At 39.4% G+C, this 19,405-nt stretch overlaps 2 protein-coding genes across 7 annotated transcripts in view; one reads left to right on the top strand and one right to left on the bottom strand.

The window, feature by feature from the left end:
- Window positions 1-19,405, top strand: part of nf1a (neurofibromin 1a) — a 323,930-nt gene that overhangs the window by 235,786 nt on the left and 68,739 nt on the right. For all 6 annotated transcript variants that reach the window (XM_060848387.1, XM_060848386.1, XM_060848383.1 and 3 more), the window contains 2 exons: window positions 14,520-14,952; window positions 19,027-19,367. In XM_060848387.1, coding sequence (XP_060704370.1) covers window positions 14,520-14,952; window positions 19,027-19,367 — 774 coding nt within the window. The remainder of the gene's footprint in view (window positions 1-14,519; window positions 14,953-19,026; window positions 19,368-19,405) is intronic.
- On the bottom strand, window positions 726-6,304 carry LOC132830464 (uncharacterized). Its single transcript, XM_060848202.1, has 2 exons — window positions 6,157-6,304; window positions 726-2,917 (listed from the first exon to the last, which is right to left on the bottom strand). The coding sequence occupies exon 2, from the start codon at window positions 2,898-2,900 to the stop codon at window positions 1,995-1,997; it is 906 nt and encodes a 301-aa protein (XP_060704185.1). The 5' UTR covers window positions 2,901-2,917; window positions 6,157-6,304; the 3' UTR covers window positions 726-1,994.

The raw sequence follows: 19,405 nt of genomic DNA, 5'->3' as shown, positions 1-19,405 counted from the left end.
GAAGCCTTCTTGTGGAGTGCTTTATGGAATGTCTTCGGGACGCCACCACCCGTGGCCCAACATTTCAACTCTTTCCTTCCGCCCCCGCCCCGCCAAGACGATGCAGGTCCGAGGCCTCCACCCACTCCCAACTCCCTGACTACCCGGCACCTGGAGGAGGAAAGCCTTATCTTCCGCCTCGGAACACTTCAACCCCAGGGCATCAATGTGGACTTCACCAGTTTCTTCATTTCCTCTTCCCCCATTTTACTCCAGTTCCAACCTTCCAGTTGAGCACCGTCCTCATGACCTGTCCTACCTGCCACTTTTCGTTCTCACCTATTTGCTCCACCCTCCTCTCTGACCTATCACTTTCGTCCCCACCCCCATCCACCTATTGTCCTCTTTGCTACCTTCTCCCCAGCTCTCTTTCTCCCCCCCCAAATTTATTTCTCCACCCCGGAGGCTCCCTGCCTTCATTCCTGATGAAGGGCTTTTTCCTGCTTCTCGGATGCTGCCCAACTTGCTGTGCTTTTCCAGCACTACTCTAATCTAAACAACTTCATGAAGCTTTGTTGTATGTGATGATTCGTGCTATACGTGCACAACCATTTGTCTTGCAGCACCCCATATTTCCACATTTTCCAGTATTCACCGATTGAGCATTTCTCTTTTCTCAGCAATTGAAGTCCAGTATTCCACCTTTTTGATATTAAACACTGCAAAAAAAATTAAATACTCCATAATTTGAACTTCTGTCACTGAGTTAGCAACTTTATTTTGGTTTGTTGAGTAAGTTTCTTTCGTATCATGCTTATACACTTGGAGTATTTGTACAATAAGTTGGCAATCTTGTCACAAAGTCTAAATTAAAAATAGAATAACCACTGGACTCTGAAATTCTAAAACAATCCCATGCAGTCTTCCCTTCACAGTCACAATTTGAATGTACACGTGTTCGGAGAACTTAAAATTGATTTTTTGTTCAGATAAACAGAAATAAATAACTTTGGAATTTGATTCTCTGGCAATTCCAACATTTATTACCTCTTTGGGTATATTTCAAATTGACATGTAGAAGTGAAGCTTATAATGTAATGCATTAGTTGCCTGAAGCAATTGTATCCTTTACGCTGATAATATTAAAAGCAAAATTAGGTCACCCAAGACACACACAGCCATTGAGACCTATTATTTATGGAATCATTGGTAAAGATGACAGTGGGGTCAACTCTCTTCCCTCCCTTCCAATTTCCTTTCAATAATTCTGGTTGCATAATTACAACCTCAATTGGTTACTAAACCTTTCTTTAGCCATCTACTTCATGGTATCATTATTGTAACTACAGTATATACATTCTGCAGTCTTTAAGTAACCCACTCCATTGAGGAATACGATGAAGTAACATATTGTGTTAGTTTGTTCTCATCATCCATCCATTGTATGAATTGTGTAGCTGATTGGCTGAGAACTCACTCAACTATCAGTGGTTCATATTTGAGTAGAAAGGACTTTTTTAAAAAGTGACCTGTGTTAATTTCCATTAATGATGCTTTACATATTTTTAATTCTGTTCAACTTGGGAGTAATTAAGTTTTTGATTCTAAATTGGATATGATAATGCATTAAATGCAACGATACAATATAAGCAAAACTACTAACTACCTTCACCATGCTTGTCCTATGATTGTAGATCCCAAGGCACTTGTGATGAGTTTAGAAACAAGTGAGTTGATGATTCAAGAAACTCACTGGTAATACAAATCTTATTAGATTTTTCACTAGCTGGCCATAAGTTCTACTTCAAATGAATTTCCCTTTCACCTCCAGTTAAGAATAGAAGTACCTTCAAAACAACTTTTGAACAATTCTATTGTTTGAATCTCAATTCATTGAGCACTTAAAAGCAATATGTCCAAATGGGACAAAAATGGCAGATCGGGGATGAGAGTCCACAAAGATCAGACTGATTAATTGCCTCTTCAGTCAGCTGAATGTGAGGTTTGTCTCTTCATTATAGTAATGGTTTGGCTTCTCCATCATTTGATGCTTTGGCCTCTTCCTTTGCCTCCACAGATTTGACTTGCTCCAGTTTTACAGTTACTACATCAGCTGGCAATTGGCTGGGACCACTGGACCAGAAATCTTTGTCTCTTTTTCTCTGCTTTTTCAGGGCACACTTGAGAATGCAAACCTGATAGGCCAAACAAATTGTTGTCACTAGCAATATGGTACAGATGACTATCAATATACCTATAGCAATTAATATATTTAAATATGTTTGGTTTTTTGATTCTTGACTTGAAGGTGTGCTGTTGCTGCCTTTGGCAATTATCTGAGGAGGACTTTTATTGGTAGCTGTTAAAACAGATTTGGTCCCCTCAGTAACAGACTTGTTCTGCGTCATTACGTGTCCGGGACCCTCAGTATTATAGTCCTCCTCAGTTTCTTCATCATTGATAGTCGTTAAGTGATCAGGACCCTCAGTAAGATATTTGTTCTGTGTCATGTGTTCGGGACCCTCAGTAACATAGTCAACCTCAGTAGTCGTATCATAATTGAGAGTCGTTTGATCCTTAGTATTCAGCATCATGAGATGTTCGGTTCCCTCAGTAATATATTCTTCCTCAGTAGTCTTATCATCGTTGAGAATAGTTAGATGATCAGGACCCTCAGTAAAATATTTGCTTTGCATCGTGTGTTCGGGATCCTCAGTAACATAGTCGTCTTCAGTAATCTTATCATGATTGAGAGTCATTAGATGATCAAAATCCTTAGTGATCATCATCATGTGTTCGGGACCCTCAGTAATATATTCTTCCTCAGTTGTTAGGAAATCAGTGGTATCAGTCTTGATGTGATCAAATAACAGAACCAAGATTATAGATTCCACCAACAAGTGTGTTAAATATTGATACATTGTTCCTGGGCCTTCACCTGTCAATAAATCATATAATAGAGGTTGTGATTACTATGTGCATGGCTTAGAATAGAGCAGCAAAGACATCAGTTAAGCCCTCAACCTGTCGGCTTTAGTAACTTTTCTTTTAATTACACTCCATTTCAATTGACATAGCACGTATTGGTTTAGTAAAATACAAGTACTTTAATTAGTCATTTTTAAGACTTATATTTTGATGTAGCATTTCTGGTAATTTGGACAATTATTTTGGAACGTAAGTGCAGGAGTACACAATTCAACCCATCAAAGCATGCTTCTCCATTTAATATGATCATGGCTGATAAGAGCCCAGACCATCCCTTTAAACCTTTGCAACATTAGTCATCACAAATCTATCAGTCCAGACTTTAAGAATCCACAAAGATAGATATTTCACAGTGCTCTGGGACAGAGAATTCCAAGTTTGACAACCTGAAGAGTTGAAAAACTATTTCATCACTTTGGTGTTAAATGGCATTTGCCTTATTTTCAAATTGTTTCCTCTGTTAGATTCCCTGACTAGAGAAAACATCTTAACTGTATCTACCATGTGTCTATACTTCTAAGAATTCTGTAGGTTTCAATGAAAGCACCTTATTCTTCAAAACTCGAAAGCATATGGACCCAATTTACTCAACCTCTCTTCGTAAGGCAGTCCTGCCATTCTGGACTTTGGCAGCTTGAATAGATTGAGACTCCATCCAGTGACTGGGTGTCAAGTGTTAATGTTGCTGAGAATCTGAATGATCATCTTTTTTCATGCCTTTTCAGTCCTTTCCCTCAGGACTGTCATTGAGGGCTGGGTTACAGGCACATTGTTCAGCTGGCAAATCTGTGATCCCATAAACTTTGAGCAGTGGATAACTGAGTGCAAATTGATGTGGGGGTGGAATTTTGCACACTTGTGTCTGAAGCTAAATAAGCCCCATTTGTAAAGATGAGGTCCTCTCAGCAGAGTCTTGGACATTCCAGGTTGATTTGGTGTAGTCATTTGCTGGATGAACTCAGTTATTGAAGAGCCTGAGGGGTAGCTTCTGAATACATATAAGCTTGAAATGTTTTTAATCCTTTATATAACCGCAGGCCAATGTCCTGATCAGCCTCAACCTAACAAGATGCTGATTTTGTAATGAAGATGGTGGGTAATTTGGATAAGAACTTATCAGTGGTTGTGTTCCCAGGCACGTGGATTTCTTGTTCAATACGTGTTCCAGGGCATGGGTTTGGTACTGTTCACAGAACTTTATGGATAAACATACACAACATGGACAGGAGCACTTAAATTTAGAAAAAAAGGGTTACGTTGCCTTTGCCTGAGAGGACCTTAGGGCTATTCTATCATGTGAGAGAGAGATGGATAATTGGTGGGTTTAAATTGAGGGTACTGTGCCGAAGGTGAGGGGTTTGAGGTTAAGAAGGTTGATTGTGTAAATCATTGGTTCAAAATTATAAATTCTGAAATAACTTCTATTAAAATTTATTAAATTTCAAATCTGTTTCATACTATGTTAATTCCTGTCCCATATGCCAGTGAAAACTTAAGGCTACCTACTGACATATTCTGCAGTTGGACTGATGCCCTGAGATGCAAACGGATTATTGTTGGTATCAAAGGGTGAGCTGATGTGCTCAATGTTGAACTACTTCAAAGGGCAGAAATGTCTAAACTTGACACTTCGCAGCAATTATGTCAGATTGATCATGTGCAATATGCGTGACTGATGATGAAATCACATAATAATGTAATCGTAGTTAGTCTTGAAACTTTTAACTTAATTGAGAAGAATTAGAATGAAAATTGGGAAATATGGCGTTCTGTATTTGAAGGGCAGTGTTGAAGTCTTGTTTTCACTCTGAAGGACTTTTTTCCTTTAGTTCGATTCTCTGCTCCAAAAATAAGTGCCTGACCAATGCTGAGTTTTCCTTTGAAAGTTTCTCATACCAAGAACATCAGTACTTAAACTCTGATATTGTCTGCAGAGGTCAGTGGAGTTTAAAGTTCAATACCTCCTTGAAGGTGGGCCTCTGGAAATATGCAAAGATCACCTTATTTATGGTTTTTGAAATTAGCAAAATGAAATCCTTATCTAGATTAAAATTGAACTGAGTTGCTCACAGCATTACCCAATTCTTGGAGATTTTGTAACACTCTTTGATGCAATAGCTGTACTGACTCCACCACTGCCTTAGTTTCCGAGACCCTAATGATCATTCAAGTACTGACAGCAGTAAACACAGCAGTGATGTTTTAATTAAATAATGCCTGTATTTCTTCTTTAGACGTAATCATCTGAAGAAGTGCAGTGGAGGGGAGTGGGGAGAGCAATAGTTCATCTCTTCAGAGCAAATGGAACCAAGTACTGATGTTCATGAGCATGAGAAACTTTGAAAGAAGACATTACTGATGGTCAAGAAGTTTTGTTTTTGGAGCAGAGAATCTAACCAAAAAATACTTCTTTTAAAAAAAAATACATCTTTCAGAGTGAAAACAGGACTTCAATGAAGACAGCCATATTTTCCAACTTGCATTCTAATTCTTTCCCTTACCATGCTACAAGTTCTGTGATTAGGAGCATAGATTTCAGCAGAGGCCATTTGGCCCTTCAAATGTACTCCTGAATGAACTAAGATTATATCCTGTATGGTTGTGATCTCAAATCTACTTGCCTGTTTGCCCCCCTCCCCAGTTGTCAGTTGTCATGCATGTCAAAAGTCTAACTCTGCTTTGAATAAATTCAGTGACCCAGCTTACACTGTCTCTTTGAGTGGGGAATTCCACAAATTGACTGACAGAGAAAAATGTTCTCCTCATCCAGTTTGTAAAGTGAGAATTTACCAGTTAAAGAAGCAGCTGTTGCTACTGTGTTAAGCTGAGCTTTCAGATTTATTTTTTCCTTCACAAAACCTCAGTGTTTCTCCAAATTTTGGTTTCAGTCCTCTTGGATCAGTTGGAAACCGGGCACTTTGTGAACAATTGAATACACCAATCAAAAAATATTGTTCAAAACTACAAAAAACCTTTTGAGTTGTGTAGATGCTTGGAGAGAGTTATGAAACACATAGACACTCAGATTCTGCAGTACGCAAATACACCTTCAAAAGTCTGCAAGCACTCCGGTACTCATGTTTACAGTTGATCACAAATATATACAACCCTTGCGTTCTCTGTTCAATAAAAAAAGGATGATGCAGTAAATGTTCATTAACCCAGAGAAAAATAGCAGTTATGTCCTACCTCCAGTACCTCCTTATTCACTCTACTTCTGATCAATGTAGATGAAATGTACTCCAACGTTTGGTAGATTTGCCCAAGTGTTTGACAAGATAAGTGACTTTACGAGTGTTGGATCAGATTAAGATTGAAAGGCACCTTGCTCGATCCCATTTGCACCATTTGGTTTTATACTGATGACGTTGGTGGACCACAAAGGATGAGCACATTTCCTATTCAGCACGTACAGCTTTGCAATCGAGTCCATCAACTTCTTTAAAATGGTTTGAAAGCTTGAGAGAACTGCCAGGGAAGGTTTGTGTTTCGCAAACGGGTGGGAGGCATGGTGAAGAAAACAAAAGTTAGAAAATGTTGCAAGCATAATAAACGTTAAATGTGAGTGCAGGATGACTCAATGGTTTCCAGTCTTTGATTGTAGCCAGAATTCTGTAAGAAAGTTTGTTGAAAAAGAAGCATGAAAGCCAGGAGTGGGAACCAACAGTTTAAATTCAATTTAGAATTCTGAGCAGTTACTGAATTTAGCCAGAAAACAAAAAAAGTATGGGCGCAAATATGAATTCCTTAAAATGAAATTGTCTTGATGATTTGGACATAAAACATCACTCCACCCCACCCCACCCCATGCCCCCAACTCTGTGAATTTTTATTTTTATTCATTTGTGGGACTTGGGCATCGCTGGCTGGCCAGCATTAATGGCCCATCCCTATATGCCCTCGAGAAGGTGGTGGTGAACTGCCTTCTTGAATCGCTGCACCCCATTTGCTGTGGGTTGACCCACAATGCCGGTACGAAGGCAATTCCAGGATTTTGACCCAATGACTGGGAAGAAACAGCGGTATACCTCCAAGTCAGGGTAGTGAGTGGCTCGGAGGGGAAATTGCAGGTGGTAGTATCTCCCCATGCATCTGCTGCCCTTGTCCTTCCAGGTGGAAGTGGTCGTGAGTTTGGAAGGCGCTATGTAAGGATTTTTGGTGAATTTCTGCAGTGCATCTTGGAGCTAGTATACACTGCTGCTACTGAACGCTGGTGGTGGAGGGATTGAATGTTTGTATATGTGGTGCCAATCAGGCAGGTTGCTTTGTCCTGGATGGTGTCAAGCTTTTTGAGTGATGTTGAAGCTGCACTCATCCAGGTGGAAGTGGGTACTGCAGATGCTGAAGATTAGAGTCAAAACTATTCCTGATGAAACATCGATTTTCTTGCTCTTTGGATGCTGCCTGACCTGTGTTTTTGCGGCACCCATCCAGGCAATGGGGCGTATTCCATCACACTCCTCACTTGTGCGTTGTAGATGGTGGATAGACTTTGGGGTATTGCTGCAAAAAGATGCATTTTGTTGAAGTATTTTTTAAAAATTGTGCTCATCGCATCACTTCACAAGAATATCAATTGAAGGTTGAATCTAGCATAGATATTGAGAGAGCATTGTGCTGGTTGGATTGTCAGTAAACTCTGGCAAGGGTGGTGTTATGAAGAATGGACCAGTTAATGATGATCGTCAGCTAACTATCAGGCTTAGTTTACATTTTAAACCAGGGAAGTTGCTTGGTGTTTGTCATTAATAGGATTCTGCTGTTAAGCACAACAGATGTTCTGCTTATCTCGTAAATGAGTAAATTCTTTGCGTGAATTTCATTGCCAGTCTTGTCAGGCATATTGACCAAATGATCTGGAGACTGCTAGTCAGAAACAAATCTATATTATTGACCACAAGCAGTCAGCCTGGTTTTACAAAATGTGTAACAGTGTCCAAAATTAGATGTGATTGCTTCAACTTTGAATTGTTAGTTGGGCTCACAGTGAGATGCATTTGGTGTACAGGAAGCTGTATATCTTAAAACACAGGGCCCGTTCTTTGCAGACATTATACACCGACCATATTGCAACTCAAAGTAGATGACAGCAGTTCAGTGATTTCAAGGCAGTACAGAGTCAATGTAACTGTTAAAATTTAAATGAAGCAAGGCAGTAGTCTCGTTCATCATTAACTGCTCTATTCTACATGGTAATGCTCTACCAAGACACTCTACTTTCATACAGTGCAAATATTAGTTTCCACTTAAATGATATTATTGTGAATTATCCTGATGAGTTCAAGATGACAAGTCTCTTTCAGCAGTACTTGATTACTATATAATCAAACAACCAATTAATTGAATTTGCATTTTTCTAACTGTTGTGGTTAAGTTTATACTTATCTGTGAAGAAATAGTCTGGCCCTTTGGATTACAAGTAACATTCAAATTACATAACAGTACCATGACTGCTGTTCTGCTGTGGCCCAGGGTGAAAATCTCATGCTGCCTTACTATGTAAAGACTTGTGAGTGCATAAACTTTAAACAAGCATCAAAGGGAATGTTAGAAAAATGGCTGTCTGCTAAGAAATATGACAAACAGCTATTAAAAGCAGAGCTCTTTTATAATGCTTTAGCTTCTTAAGAGGGTGATTAAAAAGGTGTGAAGTATAAGCAGAAAAGTAGGTTTAAGTCAGGTGACTTAGTGAAAAACCAGGGCACAAATTTCCTTGAGTTAAGTCATCCTGATTATGTGCTGGAAAAATGCTCTAGTCCTCTGAAGGAAAGCAACCCAGACAGATTGTCAGTCCCATGTGCACTTTTTAAAAAAATCACAAAGCACCTTATAGAGGTTTTAAAAATTGAGAGTGGCATGGATAGGGTAAATAAACAAGGTCTTTTCCCTGGGGCGGTGGAGTCCAGAATTAGAGGGCAGAGGTTGAGGGTGAGAGGGGAAAGATATAAAAGGGTCCTAAGGGTCAATGTTTTCAGACAGAGAGTGGTACGTGTATGGAATGAGCTGCCAGAGGATGTGGTGGAGACTGGTACAATTGCAACATTTTAAAGGCATCTGAATGGGAATATGAACAGGAAGTATTTGGAGGGTTATGAGCCAGGTGCTGGCAGGTGGGACTAGATTGGGTTGGGATATCTGGTCGACATGGACGGGTTAGTCCGAAGGGTCTGTTCCCATGCTGTACATCTCTGACTCTAAAACTGTTTTATTGAAATAAATTAAACTGACTGACTGACATTTGTTTACAATGAATATTTATATGCCATATCTGAAAAGGTTGGTGGGATTTGAAGGTAAATGGATATGATTTTATTTCAGTTGCATAAGCGCTGCTACTGGATGACCAAGGTTGACAAATGAGCATCCAAGACTATTTGTCACTTAGGAATGATAGATTAAAAAGGAAATGGAAGAAGAGTACCACACTGAATGAGGGATAAGATCAGTACCTTAGTTTGAGAGGATCTTGGATCAAAAGATCAAGTATCAGTTTGGTGCAATGAAGAAGCATTAAGGCAGAAACAAAATGTTTGATAGGATAAGAATAGAGCAATGTTAGGCACAGTTTTTATCAGGGAATTAGAGCAACACATAATATTGTTAATATCATTTTTTAAAAAATCAGTTTGCAGATGGATGGGTAAAACCTGATGACCAGTAATACTGCAAAGAATGAATTCTTGGAGTCCAAGCTGGTTTTCTGCAGGCAGTGTTTTGAAAAATCAACTTGGGACCAGGCTATTTTAGATTTAGTATGATGTCAAAAGAAAGGACTAATTAGTAATCTTGTTATGGAACATTTGGGCAAGCGTGCCCATTACATAACAGTTTTGTTTTAAATTTAAATGTGATATATAAGCAGATTCCAGGTTGTGAATAGGGTTCTGTTCTGGAGTGCAATTGTAAGTTGATTTGTGGTAAATCCGAACACGGGACAATATAAAGGAGTTGTTGGTAAGTGCAGGAAATATTTGTATGTTAGGTTTTTACCATTGTATCCCTGTATAGAATTGCATTAGTAAGTTGGATGCTCGTAAATTGAGGACCCCATGTAAAGTGCTTGGTCTACAACAGATATATATTCCCTTGAGGCACAAACACTGGAGGGGAAAGGTGAATCAACTGTGACTAATGAAAGATGTTGAAGATTAAATGATATAATCCCTACAGTGTGGAAACAGGCCCTTTGGCACAGCAAGTCCAAACCGATCCTCCAAAGAGCATCCCACCCAAACCCATCCCCCAACCCGATGACTCTTTGCCCCCTGACCAATGCACTTAACCTATAAATCCCTGAACACTATGGGAATTTAGCATGTCCGATTCACCTAACCTGCACATCTTTGGATTGTGGGAGGAAATAGGAACACCTGGAGGAAACCCACGCAGACACTGGGAGAATCAAACTCCACACAGACATTTGTCCGAGGCTGGAATCGAACCAGTGTCACTGGAGCTGTGTGGCAGCAGTGCTGATCACTGAGCCACTGTGCTGCACCTTGCATAAGATCGGAGGAAGTGACTTGTAAGGATGCCAGCAAAAACCTGAGGACTGGAAGCAATTTAAAACCCACCAAAGGAGGACAAAGAAACATAATGGGCAAAGAGAATATGCATAGAGACCAATGAGAGACATAAAGGTGGCCTTTTTAGGTATTGGCAAAGGGAAAGATTAATGAGGATGAGTATGGGACCTTAACACGTGGAGACAGCATGTTTATTGTGGCGAATCAAAATGGTGAAGAAACTAAATGATTATTTTGCATCTGTCTTCACAGAAGAAGACTTGAACAATCTCTGAGAAATTCTAGGCAAGCAGGGGACTTGGCTATCTTAAGAGCTAAAAGAAATTAGAATGGGTAAAGAGGTTAAACTTGAAAAATTAACTGGGTTAAGGATTTATTCATTTCCTGGACTAGATGAGCTTTATCCCCAAAATGTTGAATAAAATAACAGTTAAGGTAGATGCATTAATGGTTATCTTTTGTCATTCTAGAGATTCTGGAAAGGTTGCTGGAAATTAGCAAATGTAACTCCCATTGTTTAAAAGGAATCTTACAGATCTGTCGCAGGCAGAATGTTAGAATATACTATAAAGGATGTAATTGGACATTCAGAAAGAAATAGTAAACTTTGGGAAGATTCAACATGGATTTAGGAAATGAAAATTATGTTTGACAAGCCTGTTGGAATATTCTTGAGTATGTGCCTTGTCATATAGTTAAAAAATCCTAGAGTATTGAAGTTTTCAGAAGTCAATTAATGTCCCGTGTAGGAAGTTAGTCACTAAACTAACAGTGTGTGAATTGCGTGTATACAAGTATGGACCAAGAACGAGTCAACAAACAGAAATGAGAGTATGGATAAATGAATCGCTCTCAGGATGGCAGGTTGTCACTGGGGGGGGGTATGTGGTGAAGGCTCACTTAAGTTTGTAAATTGGAAGAGAAACGAATTTTAGTTTTCATATCTCTGAATGTGTGACTTCTTTTGAAAATGATCAGTCATCTTGGACAGAGTTAAAACCACAATTCCAAGAAACCATGTGATAGCTAAATGGCTTGCAAGCACCATTACACCCCATCAAAAAAAATAAGTTTGCCGAAACAGAAACAAAAATTGCTGGCAAAGCTCAGATCTGGCAGCATCTGTGGAGCAAAACCAGTGTTGAAGATTTGGATTGAGTGGTCCTTCCTCAGATGTTTGCTGACTTGGTTTAACAACCTAAAGAGAGAAAGAGTCAGATGCCCAACTAGCAGAGCTGATGTTAGTAGTTTCCACAATTGGGTATAGCTGGTAAAGAGTCTTGAGTTGTTTAGGAGAAATCTCCAGAAGCAGAAAGCTGTTCACTTGTTAGAGAGGAAGACATCCTTGGAGGCTGTTGAGGACATGAGTTTGAGGGACCATGTACACTTGTAATAAAGAGCTCCAAAAGCAGCTTGTGTTTGAAAGATCTGTTCTAGAGATAATAATTGAATAGCAATGAATGAATACACAAATTTGCCAGAAAGGCCACCAATTACAGCAGTACCAGCTCAGCAAGGAACTTTGCCATAGAGACAGATACGACCTTTCACTGGGGTGTGTGTCTGTCAGGTTATTGTCAGGATAAAATGATTGAACCTATCTTTCTGATGTTGATAATGAGTTTTGTTTTAAATAATTTTTTTAGATTGTGATTATAGTACATGTTTTTTCTTTCCATGGGGTAAACCTTTTTATCTTGTTTTAATTGAATACGTTGGCAGATATGTTTGAATATACAGTACTCAGTGACTGACCTCCTGGCTTTCAAAAAATAAAAACAAAAATTATGGTCCCTCAAGGTGGATCTTTCCCTAGGAAATAAAAGCAAGGAGGTGTGTATACTGGAAATCTGAGAGAAACAGACATTGCTGGAGCAACTCAGCTAGTCTAGCAGTATTCTGAACGCAAGTCATTGGAACTGAAACGTTAACTGTGTTTATCTCTCTTCAGATGCTGCCAGACCTGAGTTTCTTCAGCAATTTGTTTTTTACTATGGTATCTGAGTTGTCTCATTTTTACCATCAGTTGGGATCATAACAGGTACTGTAGGCAGGTGCACCGCTGTCCTCTCATTTCATAAATGATTTGGTTGTTGGGTCCAATTATGCTATTTCACAATATGACAGATGGAATGCAATATGAGTAAATGTGAGGCTGTCCATTTTGGTAGAATCATGGATTGGAAAAGAATCATAGAATCCCTACACTGCGGAAAGAGGCCATTTGGGCGATTGAGTCTGCACCAACCCTCCAATGAGCATCTGATCCTGGTCCAGTGCCTCCACCCTAACCCTGCATTTACCTTAGCTAATGCACCCAGCCTGCACAACCTTGGGCACTCCAGGGCAATTTTAATGTGGCTAATTCACATAGTCTGCATATCTTTGGACAGTAGGAGGAAACTGGAGCACCCTTGCAGAAAAACATCCAGGACAGAATATTCCTTAAATAATAAGTGGTCAGAAAAAGTGGTGTCTGATGATGATGATGATGTGGGTGTCCTTGATCAGGACTGACTGAAAGTTACCATCTCATACAGTGTCCTTCATCACAAGAGGATTTGAGTGAAAAAGTCAACATGTCTTGTTGCAGTTGTATAGAGCCTTGGTGAGATTGCACCAAGAGAATTATGTGCAGCTTTGATTTCATTAGCTAAAGGATACATCCCCATAGTGGGAGCGTGAAGGAGGTTCACAGTAAGTAGGTTTCTCTTCAAAGAGAAGACAAGACTGGGCCCGTGTCCTTCAGAATTTAAAAAAAAATGGAATAATCTCATTGAGACTTAGAGAAATTCTGACTGGATAAAAATGGATGTGGTTTTCCCTGGTTGATGGGTCAAGAACTGGGATCATAACCTTCAAAGAAAGAGTAAGCCACGTTAAGACCTGTATGGAGGAATTTCTTAATTCTGAGAGTGGTGAATCTTTGGAATTCCCTACCCCAGACAGCTGTGAAAACTCAATCATGGAGCACGTTCAAGATTGAATGGTCATTATCTCATTGAATGGTGGAGCTTGATGTGCTGAATGGCTCACTCCTGTTTTTATCTCCTAATGATTTTATAGTAGATTGCCCTGTCTGGAAACAGCTCCAAACTGTACAATAAAGATAGGTGCCTTTTGCTGCTTTGAAGATTATATATAACTTAGTATAATGAAGCATCTTGATTTAGCAGTTTTTAAAACCCTTTTATACATGAAGTCTCCAAATGACACTCAATGGAGAAATTGCTCATATATTCTGTGTATTGGTTTAATTTTTAAATTGAGTATTTGCATATATATTTAATAGTCAAGGTATTTAGCAAAACAGTGTGGCATAGCACTTTGCTTAGAAGTGCACACAAAACTAGCTGTAAAAGTTGATCTGACCTAATTCTTAACAGTATCAGCACAAAAGCTCAGGTGACTTACTATGTCATCATTGTATTTTATTTTGAGATTGAAAATAGTTGGCAAGATAATTGACTGACAGTTTAAGTCTGGATAGTCTCACATCTCAACTGCTTTTTTTGTACTTGTGTGGAATAAACATGTATCCTCACTGATTGTTGCTTCCCCCTCAACCCTCCCTTCATCTATTGCTTCTTTCATTCCCTCCCTTTCTGCATTCCTACCCAGTGTCTTCACTCTTAGAAGAAGCTCAGGTGAAGATAGACGAGTAAGACAGTGAGTAAGATATACTGAGGGGTGGAGAGATAGAAATAGCAAACTGGAAAGCAGGGAAGGAAAAAAATCAAAAAAGGGAGCTGGCACCTGAGAGGGTCAGCAGAGTGAGGCAGCATGAGGAGGGGTCGAATATAAACAGCTTCACACTGCAGTGCCAGATAGCTCTGTTTCTCACTTCTCAGATGTTGCTAGACCTACTTACAGAGCAATTCCAGCATATTTTATTTTACATCAGTAACTGCATTATTTTACTTTTATTGTTACTACTGTTTGAATTGTAAGCTTTATTATTTTCCACCTTTGAAATTAATTCAATGCAATGAACAGTAATTGATCTTTTCATTTTACCTCGCACAGATTCAAGACTGGACAGATCAATGGTGATTTGCTCATTTATCATGTGCTACTAACTCTGAAGCCATATTATGCCAAGCCATATGAAATTGTTGTGGACCTTACCCATGCAGGACCTAGCAATCGCTTCAAAACAGACTTCCTCTCTAAATGGTTTGTGGTTTTCCCTGGAGCTGCCTACGAGAATGTGGCTGCCGTCTATATTTACAACTGTAACTCTTGGGTCAGAGAATATACAAAATATCATGAGCGGCTTCTAACTGGACTTAAGGGAAGCAAAAAGCTGATCTTCGTTGACTCACCTGGGAAACTCGTGGAACATATTGAACCAGACCACCAGAAGCTACCTGCTGCCACTCTCGCTCTGGACGAGGACCTGAAAGTATTTCACAATGCTCTAAAGTTGGCTCATAAGGACACAAAAGTCTCCATCAAGGTAGAAAGTTTTTCTTTCAAAATTCTAATATCTGCTTTCCAATTGAGTAGGATTTAGCCCAGTGTGTCTGAATTCATAGTCTTGTGCTCAAATAAGACAGATTGCAGAAATTTGCCACGTATTGCTAGATTATTTTGTGGGATGTGGGAGTCCATTGGCATGGCCATCTGTTACTCATTCCTAATTGAGAAGTTATTAGTGAGCCTGAACTACTCCCACGATAGGAATTCCGGATTTTTGACCCAGCAATGATGAAAGTACAGTATTATAGTTCCAATTCTGGGCAGGTAGATAGGATAGTGAAAAAGACATTTGGTATGCTTTCCTTTATTGGTCAAAGTATTAGTACAGGAGATGGGAGGTCATGTACAGGACATTGGTTCGGCCACTATTGGGATATTGCATGCAATTCTGGTCTCCTTCCTATCGGGAAGATGTTGTGAAACTTGAAAGGGTTCAGAAAAAATTTACAAGGATGTTGCCAGGGTTGGAGGATTTGAGCTATAGGGAGAGGCTGAACAGGCTGGGGCTGTTTCCTCTGGAGTGTCAGAGGCTGAGGGGTGACCGTATCGAGGTTTACAAAATTATGAGGGGCATGGATATGGTAATTAGGCCAAGTCTTTTCCCTGAGATTGGGGAGTCCAGAACTAGAGGGCATAGGTTTAGGGTGAGAGGGGAAAGATATAAAAGAGACCTACAGGGCACTTTTTCTCACAGAGACCAGTACATTTATGGAATGAGCTGCCAGAGGAAGTGGTGGAGGCTGGTACAATTGCAACATTTAAGAGGCATTTGGATGGGTATATGAACAGGAAGGGTTTGGAGGGATACGTACCGGGTGCTGGCAGGTGGGACTAGATTGGGTTGGGATATCTGGTCGGCATGGACAGGTTGGACCGAGGCTTGGAAAGAAAAATGCTGGTGTATGCTGACTTGACCTCTCCTAGCTAGAGGTAAAATGAGTTTGGAAAGGGGTTTGGATGTTGCAGACTGGACTTGGTGCACCATTTATTCAGTATTCCATCATACTCCTGTTGTGCCTTGTAAATAGTGCACACTGTTTGAGAGCTCCAGATATTCACAGCTGTTCTATTTAAGTAGAGCAGAGTGTTTGTGAAAAACCCAGAAGTTAAATGCCAATGATATATTTATCAAATATGGAGAGAACTATTAATTGTTACACTTCAGTTAGGTATTCTTTCTATTTTAACACAGAGGACCACTTTAAGAAAATCTCTCCTTTTAAAATTAATTATCATCTTTTCAGTTATTGTCCTTCCCTAATGGAAGGATCTTGATGTCCTTGGATGATAATATTAGATTGCCTATTTGTGGGAGTGTAATGTAGCTCAGTAGAATATAGAAATTTGGAATATGGAAGCAAATCAATGAAAATCAAACTTGCTTTATGTAGAATAAAAGCAGAGAAATAGTTGAAGTTTCAATTGATAACACAAATTTCCAAGTTAGAAATTTGTCTCCAAGTATGATTTCAGGACCTGAATTAATGATCTCAATTAACACACCACTAAATAGTGGATGAATTGTTCAATTGAGATTCCATATACCTTTACAGATGGACATTAAGTTTCCATAATGCTGCACAAAGCAGTTTGGACAAAACTAATCCTCAATAACAAATGTGCTGCATTTTTGAATCTTGGTTGCATATGTAACGAGTATACTATCTCTACTACAGAGGTCCAGGTTATGCTGCTCGAAAGATAGATTTAATGTTGTGATGTGATTCTGTCCACTGGTTCCAAAGGTTACGGGTCGTCTTTATTTGAAGAGGTAGCATTGTGGAAAATGGCAATATTGAATTAAATCAATTGCTTTTTTTTTGACAAAAAGGTTATCATAGAATTGTGTCAGTGCAGAAGGAGGCTGTTTGTCTAGTCACATCTGTGCTGGCTTTCTGCAAGAAGAAATCAGCTCATCCTACTGTGCTCTGCTATCTATTTTCCTCAGTGCCCTATATTTTCATTCTTCATTTGCTTCTCCAATTCAGCTAATTGTTCTTTGAAATTCATGATTGAGTCTGCCTCATTTTTGAATCACCCCTTTGTTTTACCTCATTGTCTGACCTGCTTCCAAGTTTTTCAAATGCAATTTTCCCTTCACAAGGCTATGCTGGTTTTCCTTGCTTAATCCACACTTGGAGAAAGTGAGGACTGCAGATGCTGAAGATCAGAGCTGAAAATGTGTTGCTGGAAAAGCGGAGCAGGTCAGGCAGCATCCAAGGAACAGGAGAATCGACATTTCGGGCATGAGCCCTTCCACTCTTAATCCACACTTGACCAAGTGATAGTCTAGGATAAATTTACCATCATTTCCTCAGGCTCTCCCATCACTAAGGTGAAGTTGATTGGCCTACAGTCACTGCTTTTTCCATGCATCCTTTTTCGAAGAAGGATTAACATTTTCACTAAGTCAGTTACTGACAATTCTCCTTTTGCAAAGAGAATTGGAAGATGCTTCTTTAGTTTTTTGCCTTGATTCCCTCACTATTGTTGAATTTGTTCCAGCTGATCCTGAAGACTTAGTGATTTCTCAGTCCCTAATACCATTAACTTCTAGGGTCCCCTTCACATAAACTTCAGCATCTTTGTTTTAAAACTAAAACAGGTAAATTTGGTCTCGCCACCATACCTTCTGCTTTCATGCATAGATGTCCTTTTTTGATCTTTATTGGTCCACCCTTTTTACGTCTCTTTTACTATTTGTAAGTGTACTGGACATTTTGAGTTACCTTTGTATTAGCTGCTAGTTATCTCTCATTCTATTTCTCTTATTTCCCTTTTCAGTTCCTCTCTGAACTGTTTACTACTTGGAACTTCTTCTATTTAGCCTAGCTAATGTATTATCAGTTTGACATCTGCCACACGCCCTTTTTTGCTTCACCTTTGTCTCATCATGCAGTTAGCTCTGGTTTTGCTTGCTATGCCTTTTCCACTCATGGGAATGTACCCTGGCTGTATCTATGTACCTTCCATCGCCTCTTTAAAGGCAGCACATTGACAGGCAAAGTTGCAAGAGAACAATCTTTTGATTCCAGTTTTCCTGAACCAAAATTTGTTGTCAACTCTGAAGTATTTTTACTCCAAGTTTTTATTTTCTCAGAACAACCCTAAATGTTATGATGCTGTGATCACTGTTCCCTAAATGTTCCCCTACTGATACTTGACAACTCATCTGTTTGACATATCATAATCCCCAGAACTTGATCAGATAACATCAGCTTCCTTGGGTTGGAAATGTACTAATCAAAATGATGCTCTCTCTGCCCAGAGGTAGGAGTACTGCTCCTAGCCTACTGCAACTAATATTCCCATGTGATCTCCCTTTCAAGTACAAATCAGGTCTGAGTCTGCATAGCTTCCAAGGTCAAACTAGATCAGTTTTTTTTTCAGGCTAGGATGGTTGTACGCACCATTTCTAGTGCATGGTAATGGTTAGGGCTTAAGCAGCATCTTCCTTGGTAAAGACCGAAAATACTCATTTAGCACTTAATCCATGACCTTCACATGCATGTGAGGAATGAGGTTTTCCATTATAACCATTCTGAGATTCTTTCTGTAATTTCCAAGCAGATTCATTCCCCAGTGTATGCCCCTCAAATTGTTGGCATAAATAGATTCATTGCTACCTGTGCTGCTTTTATTCTTTATCTGACTTATGTGAATACTTTGCATCCAAGAATATTTCATTCCCACTCCTTTCCTTTTTGACTACACATTTCTGTTATTCCTACAGTTACTTTTACCTGAGGCTCACAAACCTCCACAGACCTCCGAGTGTCCACTACAGCACTTTGTCAAGCACAGATGCTACTTGAAACAGCCTTGTCTGGGAATTGACTATCGTATTTAACTGAGATAGAAAGATTCTTCCCTCACCCCCTGTTAATATTTGTGTTTATAATGATAAAGAGATTTTTGGTAAACAGTTGGCTTCCAAGCTTTTGGTGACGATTGAGAAGTAATACTGGTGACAATAAATAATTTGAAAACATTGTATTGTTTGTAATCCTTTGATTTTTTTTTAATCTGCATCTATTCTCCCTTAAATTAGGTGGGATCCACAGCAGTTCAGGTAACATCGGCAGAACGGACACGGGTTCTTGGCCAGTCTGTGTTTCTGAATGATATTTACTATGCTTCAGAAATTGAGGAAATATGCCTTGTGGATGAAAGTCAGTTCACATTAACTATTGCCAATCAAGGTACACCACTGACATTCATGCACCAAGAATGTGAGGCAATAGTGCAATCTATTATCCACATAAGGACACGTTGGGAATTATCACAACCAGACTCTATTCCACAGCACACTAAAATACGACCAAAGGATGTTCCGGGAACTCTGCTGAACATCGCACTTCTGAATCTTGGGAGCTCAGATCCAAGCTTACGGTATGTTTGCTTTGCTCCTCATGTTTAATTTTTTAGCA

The sequence above is a fragment of the Hemiscyllium ocellatum genome, chromosome 31 (assembly GCF_020745735.1).
Source record: "Hemiscyllium ocellatum isolate sHemOce1 chromosome 31, sHemOce1.pat.X.cur, whole genome shotgun sequence".
Taxonomy (NCBI): Eukaryota; Metazoa; Chordata; class Chondrichthyes; order Orectolobiformes; family Hemiscylliidae; genus Hemiscyllium; species Hemiscyllium ocellatum.
The sequence above is the reverse complement of the archived record's forward strand: the minus strand, read 5'-3'. Positions and strand labels throughout refer to the sequence as shown.